This window comes from Rhinopithecus roxellana, chromosome 15 (assembly GCF_007565055.1).
Source record: "Rhinopithecus roxellana isolate Shanxi Qingling chromosome 15, ASM756505v1, whole genome shotgun sequence".
NCBI classification, from domain to species: Eukaryota; Metazoa; Chordata; class Mammalia; order Primates; family Cercopithecidae; genus Rhinopithecus; species Rhinopithecus roxellana.
This window is the reverse complement of record NC_044563.1, coordinates 1,029,161-1,051,720: the sequence shown is the minus strand read 5'-3', so window position 1 is coordinate 1,051,720 and position 22,560 is coordinate 1,029,161. Positions and strand designations below refer to the sequence as shown.

The 22,560-nt window shown below is 59.2% G+C and overlaps 2 protein-coding genes across 8 annotated transcripts in view; one reads left to right on the top strand and one right to left on the bottom strand.

Moving 5' to 3' along the window:
- Positions 1 to 9,294, top strand: part of MOB2 (MOB kinase activator 2) — a 71,508-nt gene extending 62,214 nt beyond the window's left edge. Inside the window, exons 4-5 of one of the 2 annotated variants that reach the window (XM_030917934.1) lie at positions 7,338 to 7,462; positions 8,260 to 9,294. In XM_030917934.1, the coding sequence (XP_030773794.1) occupies positions 7,338 to 7,462; positions 8,260 to 8,576 (442 nt within the window). In that variant the 3' untranslated portion in view covers positions 8,577 to 9,294. The remainder of the gene's footprint in view (positions 1 to 7,337; positions 7,463 to 8,259) is intronic. The other variant, XM_030917933.1, reaches the window with a different exon arrangement.
- Positions 9,295 to 16,326: 7,032 nt separating this feature from the next.
- The window catches only part of BRSK2 (BR serine/threonine kinase 2), a 65,246-nt gene continuing 59,012 nt past the window's right edge, over positions 16,327 to 22,560 (bottom strand). For 2 of the 6 annotated variants that reach the window (XR_004053747.1, XR_004053746.1), the window contains 4 exons: positions 22,432 to 22,521; positions 22,070 to 22,164; positions 19,801 to 19,848; positions 16,327 to 18,066 (listed from right to left, as the gene is read on the bottom strand). Coding sequence is in view for 4 of the 6 variants with exons in the window: in XM_030918973.1 (XP_030774833.1) it covers positions 18,349 to 18,572; positions 19,801 to 19,848; positions 22,432 to 22,521 (362 nt within the window). In the remaining 2 variants the exon portion in view is untranslated. Of the gene's footprint in view, positions 18,067 to 18,348; positions 18,573 to 19,800; positions 19,849 to 22,069; positions 22,165 to 22,431; positions 22,522 to 22,560 lie in introns of those variants that run through there. The other 4 variants (XM_030918976.1, XM_030918975.1, XM_030918973.1 and 1 more) reach the window with 2 other exon arrangements.

The following is a 22,560-nucleotide window of genomic DNA, read 5'->3' as shown; positions in this document are numbered from 1 at the left end:
AACAGCAAATAATGGAAAACCTAAATGCTAACAGAACAACAGACGGGACTGGTGTAAACACACCAGTCACAGGGCAGCTTATAAGAAAAGATTTTTAGGCCGGGCGCGGTGGCTCAAGCCTGTAATCCCAGCACTTTGGGAGGCCGAGACGGGCGGATCACGAGGTCAGGAGATCGAGACCATCCTGGCTAACACCGTGAAACCCCGTCTCTACTAAAAAATACAAAAAACTAGCTGGGCGAGGTGACGGCACCTGTAGTCCCAGCTACACGGGAGGCTGAGGCAGGAGAATGGCGGGAACCCGGGAGGCGGAGCTTGCAGTGAGCTGAGATCCGGCCACTGCACTCCAGCCCGGGCGACAGAGCAAGACTCCGTCTCAAAAAAAAAAAAAAAAAAGAATAGATTTTTAAAATAAACCAACTCTCTGGTGTCTACAAGAAGCTCATTTGTCATATTTCATTTGGGATGCTGTCACAAAACACAATAGGCTAGGTGGCTTGTGGGCAACAGAATTTTATTTCTTGCAGTTCTGGAGGCTGAAAGTCCAAGGTGAAGATCCACTGTGGACCAGGAAGGGGGCAGTGACCACGTCACTGGGTCTGATAGCCAGATTCAGTGTCTGGTGAGGGCCCCTTTCCTGGTCCACAGGCAGCACCTTCTTGCTGGAAGGAAGGCGGGGTGAAGGAGCCACCAATTCCATTCATGAGCGTTTGCAACCTCATCACCTCCCAAAGGCCCCATCTCCAGATACCCTCGCATCTGGGGTTAAGCTTTCAACATAGAAATGTGGGGCACAAGCATCCTGTGTGTTGTGTCATTCTGGACTCTGTGGTACAGGCAGGTTAGAAGTAAGAGGACAGGCTGGGCGCAGTGGCTCACGCCTGTAATCCCAGCACTTTGGGAGGCCGAGACGGGCGGATCACGAGGTCAGGAGATCGAGACCATCCTGGCTAACACGGTGAAACCCCATCTCTACTAAAAATACAAAAAAAAAATTAGCCGCGCGAGGTGGCGGGCGCCTGTAGTCCCAGCTACTTGGGAGGCTGAGCCAGGAGAATGGCGTAAACCCAGGAGGCGGAGCTTGCAGTGAGCTGAGATCCGGCCACTGCACTCCAGTCCAGGCGACAGAGCGAGACTCCGCCTCAAAAAAAAAAAAAAAGTAAGAGGACAGAAAATGTGCTGAGAAAACACGCTCAGAGGGAAGCGGAAGTGGCCGTGTCAGTGCCAAAGGAGACTCCGAGCAAGGAAATGACCAGGAACAAAAAGGTTGTCTATTTAGAAAAGGAGCAGCTCCTGAAGAAGAAATCCTGCCCGAAATGTGTGTGTACCAGACAACAGGGCTGTCCACACAAAGCAAACGGACAGACTGAACTGCACGGAGACATGATAACCGGGCGTTGCAGCCCTCATCTCAGTGATGGAGCCTCACAGACACAGTCAGCGAGAGCATGGAGCCCGATGACCTACCAGTCGGCTGTGTTGAAATGACACACACAGACACTGCAGCCTCAACAGCAGAACACCCCTCTTTTCAACTTCACAAAGATTAGCCACCAAATTGGAGCATACCTGTCACAAAAGAGCCCTTAACAAATTTTAAAAAATCAAAACTATACGAAGTTTTCTGACCATGGTGGAGTTAAACTGGAAATGAGTAGCAGAGAACAGGAAAGTCTCCAAACACTTGCAGACTGACACATTCTGAGTAATCCATGGGTCCGAGAGGATGCTTCAAGAAAAAAAGTGTAACAGACTGCACAGGAAGACACAGCGTGTCAGAACTGGTGAGACATGACTCAGGCAGTGCTTAGAGGGGGTTTAGAGGGTTAAATGCTTTCTTAGAAAAAGAAGATGACTTTCAATCATCTGAAGTTTCCAACTTAAACTAGAAAAAGAGCAAAATAAAATCAAGCAGAAGAAAGTAAATAAGAACAGAAAGCAGTGAAATTGATTTTTAAAACAATAGGGGAAATGAGTGAAATCAAAATGTGATGACTTGGAAAGATAATAAAATTGGTAAACCTGTAGTAAGTACAAAGATAAGAGAGAAGATGCAATGATCAGTAAAAAGGAGTGAATGTCACTAAACCCTGTGGATGTGAAGAGGAGTATCACTGTAGACCCAGTGCATGTTAAAAGGATAATAAGTAAGTATTGCAAAAATAACCTCTGTGCACATTAATTCTATGGCTTGGGTTAAACGGACCAACTCTTTGGAAAGCACAGTACACCAAAACTCGCCTAAGATAGGCAGTGCCATAAGGTAAGAAGAAAGAATAAAAGGCATCCAAATTGGAGAAGAAATAAAACAATAGGCCCCCTTATCTACCATTTCAGTTACCCATGGTCAACTATGGTCTGAAAATAGTAAATGGAAAGTTCCCGAAATAAACAATAAGGTTTAAACTGCACACTGTTCTGAGCATTGTGATGCGGTCTCCACCGTCCTGCCCCAGGTGTGCGTCCTCCTCCCTCGGCCCAGCTGTGCCTTGGCCCCCATGAGCGATCCACTGCTGCAGTGCCAGGGTGCTCATGCTCAGGTCGCCTCTCTGTGACCTGAGGCAGCACAAAGCACAAGAGCATGGTGCTGGCAATTCAGATATGCCAAAGAGAAGACAGAAAGTGCTTCCTTGATCTAAAGATGAAAAGGTGAAAGTTCTTGAGTAGAAAGAAAAAGATTGTGTGTGAAGTTGCTAAGATCTAAGGTAAGAACACATCTCTTCTTCATGAAATTGTGAAGGAGGGAAAAAAAAGTCAGGTTAATTTTGCTGTGACACCTGAAACTGCAAAAGTGGCAGCCACAGTGCGTGTCGAGTACTTGGATCTGTGGGTGGAGGAGGTGAGAGGATGGGAGCAGCAGCGTGTGGCCATTGAGCCTGCAGGGGGCCAGCAAGGGACCCCCTGAGATGCGACCCCAGCCACTCACTGCAACTGATTGTCCTGTTTATCAGTTACCCTGGGTGTGGTGGCTCACACCTGTAATCCTGGCTACTCAGGAGGCTGAGGCGGCGGGTCACTTCAGGAGTAGGAGTTCAAGACCAACTTAGCAACATAGCGAGACCCTATCTCAGTCAGCCAATCAAATCCGCCTGGGTTTATCTTAGTAATGTATGTACAGGAGAAAGCGCAGCATATATGGGGTTTGCGGCTCTCCGTGGCTTCAGGCATGCCCTGGCGGTTTTGCAGTGCATCCCTGTGGAAGGGGGGATTGCTGTTTCCCTGTGCACACATAGTATGATTGGGAAAACCTCAAGGATTGTAGCAAAGAATAATAATAATAATAAATTTGGCAAGGTCAGCGCATACAAATCAGTCATAGGTCTGGATATCAGCGGTGTGACATTGAAAACTGAAATTAATATTTAAAATGCCATTTGTAATAGCTCCAAAACAATGAGATCCTTAGTTATAGACTTAACAAGACATTCCCAGAATCTGCACCCTGGAAGCTACAAAATGCTGATGCAGAAAAATCGAAGTTCTGTATAAATGGAGAGACGTGCTGCGCTTATCACCTGGAAGATGACTGCAAACACAAATTGTCACCCAAACTGATCTGTTGATTGAGTGCAGTTCCAATCCAAATCCCAGCAGAGTTCAAGTGTACACTAGTTAGTTCTAAAATTTACGTGGAGGGACAAATTAGCTGAAATAGCTACAATGATTTTGAAAAAATAAGTTAGAGGAATCTCACACTTTTGAGACTTACTGTGAAACTCTAGTAATTAAGACAGTGTGCAGTGTCGAAGGAACGGATACACAGCTCCGTGGAGCACAGTGGAGTCCAGAGATAGAGGACTGTCGATAAAGATGGAGAGTCCGGAGATAGACCCACGCAAATGGGGCCCTCAGAGTTTTGACAAAGCAAAATAAATTCAAGGGAGAAAGGATAGCCTGTTCAACAAATGCTATTGGGAAAAGCTACAAAGCTTTTGGAAGGAACCATAGGAAATCCTCATGACATTAGGCAAAGAGTTCGTGGATTGACACCAAAGATGTGATCCATTGATGGAAAAGAACCGATAAATTGGACTTCATCAAAATTTAGAACTTTTGCTTCAAGACACTTTTAAGAGAAAGAAGACAGACTCCAGGCTGGGAGAGAAAACATTTGCAAATCATACATCCCACAAAGGACTGATATCCAGAATACATAAAGAACGTATACAACTCAGCAATAAGAAAACAAAACAGTCCAGTTAACTGTCAGCAAAAGAAATGAGCAGACAGTTCAGCGAAGAGGGTGCGAGGATGGCAGCTGGGGCAATCGTGTGTCATTAGCAATTAGAGAAAGGCAAACTGGCCGGGTGCGGTGGCTCAAGCCTGTAATCCCAGCACTTTGGGAGGCCGAGACAGGCGGATCACGAGGTCAGGAGATCGAGACCATCCTGGCTAACACGGTGAAACCCCGTCTCTACTAAAAATACAAAAAACTAGCCGGGTGAGGTGGCGGGCACCTGTAGTCCCAGCTACTCCGGAGGCTGAGGCAGGAGAATGGCGTAAACCCGGGAGGCGGAGCTTGCAGTGAGCTGAGATCCGGCCACTGCACTCCAGACCGGGCGACAGAGCAAGACTCCGTCTCAAAAAAAAAAAAAAAAAAAAAAGAGAAAGGCAAACTGAAACCATGAGCAGACCCATGTCTGGCTGCTCACATGCCGGTTGGGACACTGGTGCTGGCAAGGGTGTGGCCACCTGGCACTCTGTTCTGCTGGCAGGGACACAGGTGAATAGATGAGCACGCCATGTCCGTCTGCAGGGGCTGCATGTGGGCAGTGAGGAGCCATGGACTCCCAACACTCCCGCCACGTGACTGCATCCCAGGGACCTACTGCAAGAGGGTCCCAGATCGGGAGGACCCTCACGGTGCGATTCCTTCCTGCGGCCCATTCCTGAGGAGCCACCCCTGGGGTGCTGGGGACAGAGCAGTACAGCTGTGAGTGGTCACGTAAGCCACTGCGTGTCCTGATTGTGGTCTTGAATGCGTGAGTCCATGTGTGGATAAAATTCATAGAACTATATACCAGAAACGGTTTACTGATAATTCAAAAAGTACAGGAAACAGTGGTGTTCCATCTTTCAGAACAGATGGGACAATCTGCAGTGTCCCTCAGTTGCTACTTTCTGTTGGTTTGCATCGTGGAAAAGGATTTTCATCTCTAACCTCCACTGTTTTGAGACCTGTTGCATACCTGTGGCCAGATGCGTCAGATGTCAGCGTGCAGTGTCAGGGTCCCTGGAGCCAGTGTCTGACTCCTGCAGACTGCTGGGCCGTGCTGGCTGGGTTCTTGTCCTGGAAACATGGGCCCCAGTCTGGCCCTTAGGGGCCTGGGCCTCCCCTACACCATCTGGGAACCCCGGGACGGTGGGGATATGTGCGTTCTCCACATCGTTCTCGAGGAGCAGATACTGAAAGGACTGTCGTCGCTGCATTCTCAGAGGGTCTGACAGCCCGGTGGCGATGCCCACGGTGAGGCCTACAGCCTGGGCAGGTGGGCGCGAAGGTCATGCAGAGCTGCGCCAGGGCAAGGATGGCACCAGAGAAGCAGGTGTGGGCACTGCGTCCCCCTCCTCATGGCCTGTCCATTTTGGGGCCACACTTCCCCTTCGGGTGGCCGGACTCAGCCCCACACAGGGCACACGTGAGAGCTGGTTTGCGTTCTGCAGGTGGGTGCTGGGAGGGGGTTGTCCTAGGGCCCTGGTGGTGCTGGGAGGTGGCCTGGTGGCTGTTTCTCTTGCAGAGGGTGGAGTGCCAGCATGCAGGGCTTGCAATGTCATCCTCTAGCCTCTTGGTAACTCTGGTGACCCCCCTGGTACCTGCAGTGCACAGGCTGAGGGGCTTCTTGGACACAGCAGAGGGGTGCCCAGAGACACCAGAGGCCCTTTGTCCAGAGACACCAGAGGCCCTTTGCCCAGAGACACCAGAGGCCCTTTGTCCAGAGACACCAGAGGTCCTGTGTCCAGCTGGAAGGATGGCTTCTCTGGCTGTGCGGGAAGTGGGCGAGCCCCCAGTGGCCCTGTCTCAGCCCTTGGGGCATCTCCCCAGGTGCTTGGTGGGCTCTGGAACCCAGGGCATGATGCTTGGAGCCGGCTAAGAGAAGAACGGCCTCCGGAGTGGAGCCTGGATCCATCCTTTTCGGCACTGCCCCACCCGGGGCCATTCCAAGAGGAACTGTGGCTGGATGAGGAGGGTGGGAGCGGTTCGTGTGGAGCCCAGTACTGGGAGGCTGCCGGTCGGTCTAGCTGGGGCAGTGGAGACGATGGTGGTTGTGGTCTCGGTGTGGAGGGGGCGTTTGCTCAGTGGCCAGTACTGCCCTGTGCTGTGTGGCCCATTCCCACCTGTGGTGAGCTGGGAGCTGGCTCTCAGGGAGGAAACCCCGACCCATAGTGTTGGCTGTGTCTCAGGTGTAAGCACTCCCAACAGCACTCTCCACTGCCTGTGGGTGGGTATCGGCCCCAGTATGCCCTGGTTCAGGCCTGCGGGGGCAGCCGCTGTGGGCACAGCCTTGGAGGACTGAGGTCCAGCAACATGGCAGGGGAGAGGGGTGGTGGCCACCAGGTGGGTGCCCTGGGTCTTGGTGTTGTGCTGGGGCTAGAGGGGTGTTAGGGGCTGGGTATCAGCTTATGTTTACATGAACTAGAGCACACCCTTGTTGTCATGGTTGGACCCAACAGTAAGTGACAAACTCAGGGTGTCCGTGTCCCTAGGATGCTCCAGCCTGCTCTGGGGCCATGAGTCTGACATGACTGGCAGCCCTGTGTACAGGGGCAAGAGGAGGCCTCGGGGTGGGCCTTCTGGGGCCAGGTCCCTGTCCTGGCCATTCTCTTGACTGCAGGTGCCACAGAGGCCACTGCACTGCCTGGTTTCCCCAGAGAGGGACTTGGCTTCTAGCAGTCAGAGCGGGGTGCTCCCAAAGGGTGGGGCCTGGCTGATGAGCCACAGCACAGCTTCCTGGGAAGAGAAGGAGCCTCTGTGCTTTTAAAATGCAACAGAAAAACAGCAGCACACATTTGTGTGAATGAATACAACTGAAGCCGTTTAGAAGTGGAGAAAACGAAGATGACCCTTTTCATTTAATCACACGCATGTACAGCCATGTGACTGGCAGGGTCCCCAGCGTGATCCTGGCGTGGTTCTAAGCGCAGGCAGGCCCCTCCATGGAGTGCAGTGTGGTCCCCGCAGACGGCGGGGACAATGTGTCTGCCCGAGGAGGCAGACGCCTGAGTCTGCCACACCTCTGCTGCTGGCACCACCTCTGCCTGCATATGAGCAGGTGGGACCCGCTGGCTGGGTGGGTGTGCAGCAGGCGCATGCCCTGACCGTGTCTCTGTCCCCACAGACAGTACTACTGGTATGATGAACGGGGGAAGAAGGTCAAGTGCACGGCCCCACAGTACGTTGACTTCGTCATGAGCTCCGTGCAGAAGCTGGTGACGGATGAGGACGTGTTCCCCACAAAATACGGTTCGTATCCCCCAGCACTGGGCGGTCATCCTCACGGGGGTGCAGGGAACATTCAGGACCAAACCCCTGTGCTGCGAGGGGCAGAGGCACGGAGGGCGGCAGCGGCACCACCCCAGCCCCTGCTTACCATGGAGTCACCTGGGCTGTGAGGTGAGGCTGGAGCCCTTGGGCAGGAGTCAGCCCAGCCAGGGCCGAGGGCCGTCTCCCCCGTCTCCCTGGCCCTCTGGGCCATGCCGCTGCTCTGGGCCCCTCTTGGTCTGTGCCGCTCCCTCAGAGACCACCGTCTACCTTGTGGGGGCTTGGGCTGGGGATCAGCTGTGGAGCCTGTGTCCAGATTTCGGTGGGATGTGGTGGGGCTCCACGCCACCCCCATGCTGCCAGAGGGACAGCAGGGGACAACAGGAGAGGCCTGTGCCACCATCGCCACCTCCATCCTGGCCTGAGAGCGGGCCCCAGGTGTCCATCAGGGAGACACGGGGACCCAAGTGCCCAGTCACAGGCCCCTCCCTGAGGAGGTGACCAGGATGGCCCAGTGAGCGCCCAGCCCTCAGGGCAGGAGCAGCCTCTGGAGCCTGAGCTCGCAGGGAGGTCTCAGCAGCCTGGACCTGGGGTTGGCACATCCCTGTGGTGCCTGCTGGTGGGCAGAAGCTATTGCTGTTGGGACTTTGTAGGCCCCGAGGGTGGCAGGGTCAGGGTGTGGGTGGCAGGCACCAGACCCACCAGGGTGGGTTCCAGGGGCCTGGCCTCTGTTGGGGCCAAGGGACATCTGCAGCTTGTGACACAGTGGCCTCCCCCAGGCAGAGAATTCCCCAGCTCCTTTGAGTCCCTGGTGAGGAAGATCTGCAGACATCTGTTCCACGTGCTGGCGCACATCTACTGGGCCCACTTCAAGGAGACGCTAGCCCTGGAGCTGCACGGACACTTGAACACGCTCTACGTCCACTTCATCCTCTTTGCTCGGGAGTTCAACCTGCTGGACCCCAAAGAGACCGCCATCATGGACGACCTCACCGAGGTGCTATGCAGCGGGGCCGGCGGGGTCCACAGTGGGGGCAGCGGGGATGGGGCCGGCAGCGGGGGCCCGGGAGCACAGAACCACGTGAAGGAGAGATGAGCCGCCTGGGCTGGACAGGGGCGCACGTGTGCAAAAAGACGGTGGTGTGTGTCCTCTCCTGCATCTGCGTGTGCACACATGTGCTTGGCACGCGTGTGGTGAGGTCTGAGAAGGCCCCAGGCTGCGCTGGTGTCGGCTGCACAGATGCAGACAGCCCCGGCCATGTCCTACGGCCCCGTCGGATGGATGCGTGGCGTTTGTAGAGAGGAGCCTCTGGGCCCGTTCGCTCGCTCAGCAGACACGCGTGGGACTGACGCTTTGAGTTTTCTTCTGTGGGGTTTTCCTTTCTCTGGTCTCCGTGCAGCCCCTGCCCTCCCTCGGGTGCTGCTGGCCTCCAAGGAGGAACTTGGTGGGGGCGTCTCCCCCAGGAGGGTGTGATTTGCAGACTTGGGTCTCTGCTCTGCTTTGGGGGTGGGGCTTGCTTTCACAGAGACCCCTTCTTCCCTCTCGCCCCCTCCTCTCCTGGCCTTGCCAGGAGTCTTGGCTGTTGGCAGCTCAGAGGTGGGGGAGGCCTGTGGTGCGGGGTGCCCTGCACCTGCTCCTGTTGCCCCTTCCTGCTGCCTCCTCCATGCCCAAGGAACGCCCACGGTGCAGTCCTCAGGCAAGGCCAGGATGGGGCTGAGGCCCTGCGTGGAGATGCTGCACCAGCAGAAGGCTGAGACCCGCTTACCTTAGTTCATCTGTTCACTCGTAATAAAAAGAATTCTCTCAGGTCAGAGCCTGTGTGCGTCTCAGCGTCTCGGTTCCCTGCCCCTCCACCCACACACACACTGTGGGCAGCCCGGCCACTTCCTTGGTGGTCAGCCTCAGGAACAGGCACCCCGGAGGCTGCCCCGAGAGTGGGGGTCAGAGCAGACTCGCCCCTCACTGACTGCGAGGGTCCACAGCCAGCCTGCAGGTGCCGTGGGGGAAGCACAAACCCCGTGTCACTCGCCCTCCCCAGCTGCCTCAGCCACCTGCCTCTCCCCATGCTGGTCGCAGGGGACCCTCAAATGTGGCTGCAGTCAGCTGGGGACATCTTCTCCGAAGGGCTCTGGGCCAGCCAGCCCGAAACAGTGGCTCTGCCGCAGGGGCCCTTCCTGGCCGGGACAGTGTGGACCAGGGGCAAGCAGGTTTGTGTTCTCAGCCTGGGAGTGGGTAGGCACGTGCTGCAGGGAGAGGGGCCCTAAACTGAGGCCTGGGGCTTATCGGGACCTGAGTGGGCTGAGAAGTGGGAAGAGTGGGCTTCCTGGGTCAGGGCCTAGTTGGTACAGACCTCAGGACTGTGGGCCCCTGCCAATGGCACCTGCTGCACAGGGACCTCCTACAGCCCCCCGCCCCCTGCTTAGCTAGTGGGGCCTGCCCGGGTCATGGTGCTCCCCTGGCCTTGGGCTCAGCCTGCATGATGCACCTGTGGCCAACAGGCCCATTCTTGGCTTTCCCAGGGACCGAGCTACAGGTCAGAGTCCCTTCCCCTGCCCTGTCTCTGCCTCCCACTTCGAGAACTGACAGCCTCTGGGTTTCTCAACATGGCTGGAGTCAGCTGGCGGCATCTCCTCCGACATCCACGCCCACCACCTCCCCACGAGGGCCCACACTTGACTGACTCTGGGCCACACAGTGAGTCAGTACCTGGAGCCAAACCCAGTTCCCAGAGGGAGGCCTGCTGGGTGCCACCTACCCTTGTCTCCTGATGCTCTGCGTAGACCCCCAGAGTGGAGGCCCCAGGACACCCACAGAACTTGACTGAAGGGGCTGAGTGTAGGAGCCTGAGACAGGGACCAGCACTGGCCTAGGCAGCAAGGAGGTCTCCCGGCAAGGGAGGGCAAGAACGGAGACGGGTGGCCTGGTGAGCTGCCCTCTGTGGCTAAGGCTCCTGGCTGGGGTGTGCACGGAGCTCCTGGCTGAGGCCACGGGGAGCCAACTGGGCACACAGCCTGGGTCGCTGTATGCTGGCAAACCTGGGGCCTGGCTGCCGAGCAGAGGCCAGGCGGAAGATTGGACTGAGAGTGCTGCGGGGCACAGGGGTCTGGGGACCAGCTCCACAGGGGCTGGAGGGGCTAGGAGGACACTGAGATTCCAGCTGGAGCCTCAGATGGAATGTGTGTGGAGCCTGCGGGACGGCCTTAGGAGGTGTCCAGGGTGCGCCTTCATGCCGGTCTCACATTTAGGATGCAGCTGCAGGGTCCCCAGGGCACGTGGGAGTTGCGGGCACAAGTTCCTTTGGGAAGGGTTCCTGGGATGAGGGCTGGCGCTGGGTGTTGGGGGCGCCTGCTGCTAGGCCATAGTCTGGTGGACGGTCCCGCTCCTGGGCTGAGGGGACTGCTGTGCGCTGTCCTCCACTGGGATGGGTTCTTGCTGCAAGACCTGGAGTCCTGACCAAGCCTCCCTGCCTCTGCCTCCATCTCCTTCTGTGAACAGGTGGCCTGTACACTGAGGGGGCTCAGCCCTCACCCCCCAGCTCACTCAGTCTCTGAGGTCTCTGTTCTGAAAGGTAGAATGATGGTCCCCAAAAGAGATCCGTGTCCTGATCCTGAGAGACTGTCTCCTTCGATAGCACAGGAGGATGGAAGCTGCAGATGGAATCGGGTTCCCGATCACTGACCTGGGGATGGGGAGGTTGTCTGGATGGGCCCAGTGTTGTCAGGAGGGCCAAGGGCACTGAGCAGGGAGGCAGCGGAGGAAGACAGCGTGGGAAGGGCCTGAGTCAGCAGTGCAGGCAGCTCCTAGAAGCTGGGAAAGGAAGGAGCCCAGAAAGAAGCGGCCCTGCTGACTAGCCCAGTGAGGCCCGTTTGAGATAAGTTCGTTTTGCCTCCAGCCACGAAGTTCGTGGCAACTGCAGCAACAGGAGATGAAGGCAGATTCTGGTTCGAGGCATGAGGCGCTGCTACAGCAAACACCTAGGAAGGTGGAAGTGGCTTTGGCATCGGGCAGAGGCTGAAAGAATTTCGAGGGTGGTAGAAAAAGCCTGTGATGTTGTTAAACAGGTGGTAGAAGGATGGAGGCAAGTGAGGCTCCAGGGGCTCAGAGGAACTAGCCTGGGCTTTGAGAAGAGTCACAGCTGCTATGACCCACCCGTCCTCAGACGTGGGGTTAAAGGTGCGGGTGGGAGCTAGAGGGAAAGGAAGGAACGGGAGCCAGGGAGAGCCCCCTGTCAATGGGGGCAGAGGCACAGCTGTATTCTGTCCCGTTGCCATGTGTGGGCCGCACTCGTGGGCGGTCAGCCTGGCCCCCTTTCGCTGCTGAGGTCAGCCAAGTGAGGGAAAGACATTAGCAGAGGGGTGAGCACCCTGCCGTCGGGAATTCTCAGCTAAAGATGCTGATGTCAGGGGATTCACTGTCAGGAATGTGTGCTTGGAGTAACGGCCACACCAGGAGCTTCTGGAGGAGGGCGAGCCTGTGGCTGGTGGATGCTCCGTGTCACCCAAGCAGATGCTGAAAGCAGGGACAGCTGTGGGAGGTCTGTGGACGAGCCTCGGGTCTTACGGAGTAAAGCCCCGTGGGAACTACGAGGGGCTCTTACACCATCAGAAACTTGGCTGGCTTGGACTGAGGCAGAGGGGATTGATGAAAGCCTCTTGGGCCCCCAAAAATCAGCAGGCAGGAAGCAGACTAAACTGTTCAGCTGCAAACACTTGCCACATTTCATACAGAGAGCGCGTGGCCCTGAGGGTGGAGGTGTCAGCACAGAGGCAGAGCCTGGACCCACAGAAGGAGTTCCCAGGCCTTGCCGGGACCTGAAGGAGTATGCCCAGCTGGATTTTGGATTTCTTGGGAGCGGCGACACAGGCACCTTGTAGCTTTCTCTGTGTGTCACGTGTGTGTGTGTATGTGTGTGCGTGTGTGTGTGGGTGTGTATGTGTGTGGGTGTGTATGTGTGTGTGTGGGTGTGTGTGTGTGTGTGTGGGTGTGTATGCACGTATAAACGACTGGGTTTCACTGTCACCCAAACTGGAGCGCTCACTGCAGCCTCAGACGTCCCCCTCTTCAGCCTCCTGAGCAGCCAGGACCACAGGTGCGAGTCACCATGCCTGGCTGGTTTTGAAATATTTTGTAGAGGTGAAGTTTCACTACCAAGGCTGGTCGTGAACCCCTGGGCCCCGGTGATCCCTTCTGCCTCAGCCTCCCAAAGTGCTGGACCAGCACACCCAGCCAGACTTTCCTTGAGAACAGGAATGTCTGCGACTGGCATTCCGCATCTGTTCTCCGGTTGTATTTTGGGAGCAGGTAACTGTTTTCTAGCTTTTGGGGTCCACAGATAGAGCGGAAACTGCTCCTGGGTGGAAGGCCCAGAGTGTCACCCATACCTGATTGGGGTGGCTTAGAGGGTGCGACTTGGACTTGTAAACTGATGAGCTGAACATGAGGTTTGGGACGGGACTGGGTGCTGTGTTCGGTGGAGACTGTTGGGGCTGCGAGGGGAGGGATGCATGTGGCATGGGTGTGAAGCAGGGGGAGCAGAAGGGTACTGTGGTCGGCCTAAGACATCCCTCACCACCGGCTGTGCCCACACCTAGTCCTGTGGAGGTGAACGTGCCCCCCGGCAGCAAAGGAGAATGAAAGCAGCAGTGGGATTAAGGCAGTCAGCTGACCTTGAGAGGCAGAGGTGGTCTGGGCCCAGTGAGAGGGCGTGGCCTTCATTGTGGAAGCTGGACGCAGACTGGGGCGCACAGGACACAGCTGTGAGGAGGCTCCACCCATGCTCCTGGCTGCAAAGGTGGAGACCCCGGGCCTCGGGATGCAGGTGGCCACAGGTCCTCCCCTGGAGCCTCCAGGAGGAGCACACCTTGATTCTAGACCGGGGAGACCCCCTTGAGTGAGACCTTCCCAGTCCTTGACTCTGGGACTGGTGCTGGTGTTTTAAGCTTTTTAGTTTGCAATAACTTAACTATGGCGGTGATAGGAAACCATAGGAGACGATGCATCTACCTATCAGGCCAAGGTGTTCTTACAGGGTCTTAGGAGCAGGTGCACAAGAGGGCCCAACTCCCCGGCATGAGACCCACAGCATAGTCTCCCGGGCCCGTCTGGCCACGAACATGGCTCCCCAGGTTGTGTTCCCGGCACGTCTCTCAGCCCTGCCCACTCTCCAGCAGGCCCCGCTGCCTGAAGGTCGCCACTGGTTCTCCCTTCTGTTGCCGGCTGCCTCCTCTCTGGCTCTCTGCTGACCCCGACCCCTTGCCATATCACACCAAGAGACCTGGGTTGGTGGGGGGAGTTGGGGTGGGAGGGGGAGAAGTCACTGGAGTGAGCGGGGAGGCGCTGGACTTAGGGCAGAGGGCCTGGGCACCACACCACTGGAGGAAGGCAGGACGGGTTGGCAGGGCCAGGCCACTTGTGGTGAGCTAGCTGGCAGGGGATGGGAGCAGGGCAGCTGCAACGTCCCACCCTGGAGCCGGCACATGGGCGTCAGCCGCCTCCTGCAAGCTCTGAGGCTTTGTAACACCAGGAATTGTTTCATCTTTTTTTTTTTTCTTTTTTTTTTTGAGACAGAGTCTTGCTCTGTCGCCCAGGCTGGAGTGCAGTGGCCCGATCTCAGCTCACTGCAAGCTCCACCTCCCGGGTTTATGCCATTCTCCCGCCTCAGCCTCCCGAGTAGCTGGGACTACAGGCGCCCGCCACCTTGCCCGGCTAGTTTTTTTTGTATTTTTTAGTAGAGACAGGGTTTCACCGCATTAGCCAGGATGGTCTCAATCTCCTGACCTCGTGATCCGCCCGTCTCGGCCTCCCAAAGTGCTGGGATTACAGGCTTGAGCCACCGCGCCCGGCCGAAGTGTTTCATCTTACAGCTTAGGAGGCCGGGGCTCTGTGCCTCTGCCCTCAGCTGACTGGGAAAAGCCCAGCGCAGGCTCTCCACAGAGCAGAGCTAGGCCTGGACTGCTGTGTGCAAGGCCCCTCCCTGGAGCACCCACCTCCTGCCTGCTGGGGTCGCATCCTGTGCGGGAGGCGAGTCAGACTCGTCCCCCACCACCCACCTGCCATGCCATGGGTGGGCTCACCAGTAGGCTCGTTCAGCAGGGCCCCAGCTCTCAGGCCAGGCCGTGGCAGGCTCTGACCCCAGATGTGCCTGTCAGATTAGCCACCTGAGAACTGAGGACCAGGACTGTGAAGCTGTCCTCTAGGTGGGCAGACCGACCACCACATCCTTTTTCAATCTCCATCTTAATTTCTTCATAAAAATGAGGTGAGGACCGACTGGTGTAAAGTGAGACTAGTGTCTGCCACATCAGAAGTCCTGCCATATTTGTTTTCATTTTTTATAGAAATACCAGCAGATTCTGGCTTAGCTCACTTTGGGTTCTGTTACTTACAACCAAGACAGCTTGGTGTCAGAAGTGGGACTGCAGGACACAGCCCCTTCCTGAGCAGACTGGGGAGTTGGCAGGGTTCTTGACAGACTGTTCCTTTTGGGCCTCCAGTCATGTGCCTGAGAAGGCTGGCTTCTCACCATGAATGTTTAGAGGAGGACCAGGAGTGTGTGTGTCAGCCATTTGGAGAAGCAGGTGCAGGACCACAGGTCAGGAAGCTTCCGGTCTGGGACCAGCAGCCTGTGACCCCGCAGACCGTCCTGTACTTCGCTGAACTGTAGCAGCCAATTTCCTTTCCTCAGCCTGTTTAAGGTAAAATGAGCCGGGAAACTGGATAACCCAGGGACTGGAATGGAGTCTGATTCCCTGGGCCCCTCCCAAGTGCCTTTGCTTCGGGGTACCCACCTCCTGTACCAAGCTCAGCCACTTGGCAGTCCAGGATCAAACGGGATGGCTCAGCTTCCCTCCGTGTCCCGGGCTCTGAGTGGAGCCCCGAGCTAACTAAGCCTGACAAACATGGTGATCCCCTGGCTCCCTCCAGAGAGATGGGTACAGGCACAGCTTGAAGTTCAGGGCAGTGGCTCTCACTTGGGGGTGATTCTGTCCCCTACCAGGAGACTCATGGCAATGTCTGGGAATGTTTTGTCACAGTGGAGGTGGGACAGCTACTAGCTTCTGTTGGACTGAGACCAGGGATGTGGCCCCCACCCCATCGTCATCCCACCGCAGCCGCTGTGTGCTTAGCACCTGCTCCAATGATAAAACAGCTGGGTGCAGTCCGGCCACACCCAAGTCCTTCACACGGGAGGGGAGTGTGCGTGGGCGTGCGCCTCCCAGGGCAGCTCTGTGGATGCCGCAGTCTGCCTGGACCCTGCTGAGGCCTACTCCTGGCCTCCTCCAGGCCACTGGCCTCATACAGCATGGGCCTGGACTCACCCTTCTGTGGCGGCGGCAGAGGGGCAGCTGGGCCAGGGCGTCGTGCCAGTGGAGCCCTCAGCCCTGGCTGCCCTCTGTGGCAGGCATGCCTGGGACCATCCCCGCTCTAGCTGCAGGGGCTGTGCTCAGCCTGGGCCCCTCACTCCTAGGGCTGGGTCATGGCACCCTATCCAGTCTCTTCCCAAGTGAGGAGCAGGAAGAAGGCTCATTCTCCAGGAAAAGGCCCAGGCCTGAGGTGGCCCATGCAGGCCTTGTAGTGGCAGAGGTGCCATGTGAAGGGCACTCCGCCCCGGCCCTGGCCCTCAACGGGAGCCTGTCTCAGGCTGGGGCAGCCTCAGGGGATGGCCCTACATATTGGAAGTGACCTCTGACCCTGGCTGCCCGGACCCTTGCCCTCTTCAGCTGGGCAGAGGGTAGCTGCGTTCACACTGGCGCAGCCCAGGGGCTGCAAGTGGGGAACAAGAAGCTGTCCCGGGCTGTCCCAGAGCCCTGCGCGCGCGCCCTGCCCGGATGAAGAGCTGCGTCGCTGTCTTTGCGGAAGGGATTTATTGTTCCGAGCTGCAGTCGCTCACAGTTACGACAGGGGTACACTGCAGGGGCTCGCCCATTTCCGTGGCGCCTGCTGGAGTCCGCGCGTGTCCGAAGCACAAGAGGGGAAGGTGAGCAAGAGGCATTTTGCTTCATGTCCTCGATCTCCGTGGAGAGCCCCTTCCCGCCTGGACCGCCTGGCATTTGCTGTCCTAGGTGTTTGCTTTTGTTCTTACGTATAGAAATCCCAGCCTGTGGCAGAGGTCTCATGTCAACAGAAGCGTTAAAATGTATACACGAGGTGGGTGGGAGGCAGGGGCAGGCACTGAAGCCGACAGACTCCACGGCAGAGGCATGCATCAGACCCGCCGCCCCCCATGGCCGCTGCATCCAGGCTGTGTCCGCCTGGGAGGGCCGGGCACATGGGCAGAAGGGAACACAGAAGCTGGAGCTGGGGTGAAGCACAGCAGTGGGCACTGGGCAGGGGGGCCTGCAGCCCCTCCAGGCCACGCCCTGGGCCTTGCTCTGCACAGAACGCCCAGCGGAGGAGCGCCACCGACTCTGTTTTTTTTTTTTTTTCAACTTTTTAAAATTTTAATAAGAAAAGCCCCACGTGCCCCTGCTGTCCTGTGTGTGGGGAGGGCCAGCTGGGGGCCTTCCTCCTACCCCTTCACCCTTGGACACAAAACCAAGATTGCCCCAGCCTGGGTCTTGAAAGAGGGGCGCTGGCGCTGCCGTCCGCTACGAACGCTGCCCCTCTGCCCCGAGCCCCCACAGGTGGAGCTGCTGCTCCACAGAGAAACGGAACCCATGACAGAGCGAACCGCACCATCTTAGATGTGTGTGTAGAAAGAACCGGGAGCAAGGGACTGAAACACAAAACCTGGCCCTGTCCCAGCGGCGCCCCCACCCCCACACCCTTTTCCAAAAACCACCAAGAAAAAAAAGTTTATAAAAATATCTTGCAGGAATTCTTTAAAGTTTACAGTAGCTCGCCAGCTGCCCCGAGCCCCACCAGCTCTGTCCTCAGAGGGCGCCCTGGCCCCAGACCCCACCCCGCCCGAGACGGGCAGACAGCAGGGGATGCGGCCGCCGCCCGTCCCTGAACAGAGGTGTGGAGAATCCATAAATTAAAACAGCAAATAAATAACACTGATCCCAGCCCAGCGGCCTGGCCTGCTGGGAAGGTTCTGGCGCCCCAGGGTCTCTGTTTCCACCTCAGCCAGGGAGGAGCGCCAGAGCCTACAGCCGCCCCAGATGAGGCAAGGGAGGCGCAGGTGAGACGAGAGGACGGGAGGCAGCCTGAGGAGGCCAAGACTACACGGAGGCGGAGGTGGCACAGCCGGGGAGGCGGGGCATGGGCCTGCGAGGCGCGAGGAGGCCTCCGGGTGCGGCGTGGAGGTGGTGGACGGGGTGGACGGGGTCTGTTCCTGTGGCTACTTTGCCCACCGGGGGTCCCGGCCCCAGAAGGCCGCCAGGCAGGCTGTTCTTGCCGAGGGGTCAGGTGACCGGGAGTCCGGGTCGGCCGGGCTGGAGGAGGCTCCCCCGAGCCTGGCCCTCCTCCCACGGGCCATGCGGAGCTGAGGCGAGGAGCTGCCGCGGGGTGGACGGGGCGCTGGGCTGGGCCTCGCTGCCTGGCAGCAACAGCAGGAGCGGAGGGAGGGCGGGTCCGCAGCAGCTGCCTTCGGTCACAGAGGATGGCCTCGTGGAGGTGACATGTTAACTTTTCGGGATAATTCCTGGTATCAGAGTGGAAACAAGCGACGCTGTCAGAGACAGGCAGAGACAGAGACAGGAGAGAGAAAAGAGAGACAGGCAGAGACAGAGACAGGAGAGAGGAAACAGCAGGCGCGGGTGGCACAGCCCGCAGGCCGGTCCCGGCGCCCCTTTCCTCCCAGGCTCTGAGAACAGTCTGGACGGACGGGCGGCACGGCCGCGGGTCCACTTGGGGCAGGGCGGTCGACGGGCGGCGAGGCAGCCGCTGTCAGTGCTGTGCTGGGGTGGGGGTGGGACTAGTGTGTCTAAGGCTGCTCGCGCCGGGCGGCGGGCGGGCCCATGTTGGCCGTGTCCTTGCCCGTTGGGTACTCGGCGTCCCCTCCGGGGCCAGGGCCAGCGGCCGCGGAGTCACCGAGTGGGCCGTGGGCACTCCGCTTGGCGGGCGTGCTGGGCGCCTGGGCCGCCTGCCCGTTCTTCTCGTCTGAAAAAAGTTGTTTAATTACGTCAAAGAAGTTACTCAATGGGCTGCCTGGGTACACAGAACAGAGACAAAAAAAAAAAGGAAAAAAGAAAAAAAAGGGGGAGAGAAAGAGGAAGGGAGGGAAGGAGAGAGAAAGAGAACAAACAAACAAATGAACAAAGGGGCCTCGACGAGGGAGAGAACCCAGAGATGAGGCTGAGATGGGGCTGGCGGGCAGCAAGCGGGGTGGGCAGGCGGCAGCCGGCAGGGGCCCTGCACGCTGGGGGGGCTGTGCGGTGGGGAGCTGTGCGCCGTGGGGCCAGGAGCTTAGGGCCCCAGTGCCTCCGAGCTGTTGCGCAGGACCCAGAGCTCCTTTGGCGAAGTAAGGCTCAGGGCAGGTGGTGAGACCCCTCCCTCCCTCCCCACCAAGGCCTGGCCTGGAAGGCCCTGCGCCGCCCCCTTGCCTCCCCACCTCACAGCCATGAGGGACAGCCCACCCCCACACTGGAGATGACAGCGTAAAGACAAGGGCCTGCTGGGAGCTCTGCAGCCTCGCAGGACCCTGGGGGCAGCTGCTGGCCCCACTGCGTGAGGCCCAGTGGAAGAGAGGGAGAGGGTGTGCCCACCACACCTCCCCAGAGAGGCCTGAAGCCCGACTCCTGACCAGCTTGGACACAGTTCAGCAGCAGACAGACAGATGGACAGATGGGTGGACAGGCATGGAGGGGATGGGTGTGGGAGGCAGGCTGGGGGTCTGGAGACAGGCAGCTAGAGTCGTGTCCTGGGTCCCTGGGATGGGGGCAGTCCTGAGGAGAGGGGCGAAAATGGGGAGCCCACCCTTGAGGCCCTGCGCTCACTGCCCAGGTGTGCCGATGGAGGCACGTCAACCCCACTTCCTAAGCCTAACCACCACCTGAATCCTGAGCTCCCTGCCAGGCACAGCCTCCAGTGGACAGAGGGATGGGCACCGGCCCCTGCCCTAGGCCACAGCCTGCACCAGTGGGACCAGTGGGACCCTCACTAGCTTCAGGCCTTAGGAGCCCCTTCCTGGGCCTGCCCTGATCCTAGGGCCTGGCAGAGGTGGGTCTGGCCAGGAGCCCCGCCTGGGCCCACTGTGGCAGGGAAGCAACCTGGGCTGCTCCCGGTAGAGGATGGGGCCGGGGACACCTGGGCTGCTGGATGCCTACGTCTACACAGGGCAGCCGAGACAGCCGGGGCGGCGGGTTGGCCAGAGCGGGCTGAGGGTGAGCGGTGGAGTGGCAGGTGGAGGCGCCAGGTGAGCGTGGGGGATTCTTACCACATTTGGAAAGCCGCCCCGTCATCATTTCCATACAGTTAGTGGTGTCTGGAGCACAGAATGGAGAGAGGAGGGAGGGAGTGAGTGAAAGGCTGCCCGGCGCCTTCCGACTGGCTGGACGCCCACAGCCTCGATGGGGAGGGGCGGAGCCAGGAGTGGGTGGGGCCCCGGAGGTAAGGGTGACGGAGTGGGTGGTGCCAGAGCCAGAGGGGCGGGGCCAACAAGTGGCAGTGCAGGGGGCACGGCCTGGAGTGAGGCGGGGCTGCGGGGACGGGAAACAAGGCGGAGCCACCTGGGCAGCAGCGGGTCCTCCAGCAGCCTGAGCCTGAGCCTGGATATGGCTGGTTCCCTGGGTGGGCCTGGCAACCTCCCATGGGCCGACAACCCTGCCCTGGCCGTGGCCTGCGTCCGTCACTATGCATCCTCACCGTGCCACTCGGCAGCTCCAGGACCCTGTGGCTTCCAGCTGCCCCTCAACTCAAGGCAGGCACCCTCTTCCTCAACCCTCTCCCCTGCTGCTGGGCCTGGGGATGTTGGTGCTGCCAGGCCAGGACTGGGGTGGGAGCAAGGCCCTGGGAGGGGCTGCTCCCTCGAGGCCCTCACTGGCGCCTGCAGACGGTGGACACATGCCCTGGTCTGCCTGTGCCTCCTCACTGGGGGCTCTCAGCCCCCCTCCTCGGCTGGGCTGGGGTCTCCAGGAGGGTGGGCAGTGCCTGAGGAGGCCCCCTGCTGGCTAGACACCTTCCACACATCCTTGGAGCGGGGCTCACTGGACAAAAGCGTCCAATGTGGGAGGGGGGCAGGGCTGGGCGTAGCGAGATCATGGGGACAGGCTGGGCTCCTCAAGTCCAAAGGCAGACAGATGGGGCCCAGAACAGGCCCCCGAGAGCCTCTGCAATGGGCTCCACTGAGGCCAGGGTCCAGGGCAGGAATGGAGAGGGGCTGGGAGTTGGCTCGGTGGGGAGTGGTACGTGCTCATGGGCAGGACCACATTTTGCAGGGCCAGGCTGGGGGAGCTCTGCCCCCAGGCCACACAGGAGCAGACTGAGGCACCCATGTGGCTGCTCAGGTGCAGGGACACCCTGGGCAGCACCCGGGGCCCGTTTCTGCTTGCCCTCCTGGAAAAGCCCTGTCATTCCCTGGCCTTGGTGGCTGCCCTGTCATTCCCTGGCCTTGGTGGCTGCCCTGTCATTCCCTGGCCTTGGTGGCTGCCCTGTCATTCCCTGGCCTTGGTTTCCCTTCCTGAGATGGAGGCTTTCAAGGCTCAGAGAGCCAGAAGCTGCTGTCGGCCGATGGCACAGCCTCCACTGCAGGGCAGAGCCACATGTATCTGCGGGGCTGAGCACCTGGAACCCTGCTCCTCCTTGCCCGCTGTGCCAGCCTGGCTCCCAAAATCAGGAGAAGGGGGCAACTCCTCCACCACTGGGGCTTCGGTTAGGGCCAGGGCTGTTAGGGACCTCAGCCCCCAGCCCGCAGTGGGGTGAAGCACACTCGGGGGGGGCTCCCACAGGTGATGGAATGAGGATGGAATGAGGATGGCGGGGGGGTGGGGTGGGGGCCCTCTATGGCCTCCAGGACCCCACACGGAAACACAGGAGGTGACCCTCGCATGCCACAGAGCTGCAGAGATGCAGGCCGGGAGAGGGAGCCCCCAGGGTCCAGCCGGGTGCTCCCCCCACATGACGCCCAGCACTCCCACGCCACACCGCTGTTCAGAGGTGCACCCACACACCCTTGCTGACAGACCAGGCCCATGCATGTGCCCAGTGCTCCGCCCTGCCCCCACCACACGTGGGCCCAGGGAAGCGGGGGGAGCCCTCCCTGCAGGATGCCGAGTGGCATGGACCCTTGGGCTCCTGGCCCCTGGTGGTTCCAGGCTGGGGCGACCCTCCCCTGCACGAGCCCGTGAGGCTGTGGTGAACCCCCAGCTCTGGCTGGGCTCAAGCCCCTCTGCCCTGCTGGAGGCATGGCCCTGGGCTGTCAGGAAGTATGGAGAGATGCGACATCACAGCCCATGAGGCAGCCCGCGGCCCACCTAGGGTGCCATGGCGGGGAGCCCCGAGGGCGGGGCCTTGTCACTGCTCTCCCAGGGCCTGTGCGGGCTGCCCTGTGTCTGGCTCCCTAGCAGATGGGCCGCCCAGGGCATGCTTGGCCTGTCCAGGGCCGAGACCTGTGGGTGGGCATGGAGGGCCCTGCTCAGGGCCAGCCTGGCTCCGCCGAGGACCTGCCCGCAGCCCCTCCCCGCCCCAGCACAGGCCGGGCGCCTTACCTGCCAGCGTCAGAGGCTACTCTCGTAGCTGGTGGCCACCTTCTGGCCCTTAAGCCCAGCACCCCAGCTTAGTCCTGGCGCTGGTGGGGGGGGTTCTACAGTGGACAAGAGGCGCCTTTCAGTGTGGTGCGGCTGCGCCCTATGTCCCTGGCGTGCAGAGGCGAGGCGGGTGGTCCCGCCGGGCCGGGGAGGGGCCCTGCTCCCTGAGGAGTGCAGCCACAGCTTGGGGCAGGAAGGTGGGGGCATCCGTCAAGAGGGGCCAGGAGGCGGCGCCAGGGTTCTCATGCCTCCCGTCCGTGCAGCACCAGCTGGCCACGCCCCACTCGCAGGCTGCAGGTTGGCCGGAGCTGAGCCCGCCTCACCTGACAAGTGCTGGGCCGCGGGTGGGTCGTGTGTACTCAGCAGCTGGGCCTGGATGGTCTCCACCACCCTCTTGAAGCGGCGGCTGGGGCCTAGGGGAGACAGGGGTTACGCCCTGGACAGGCCTGGGC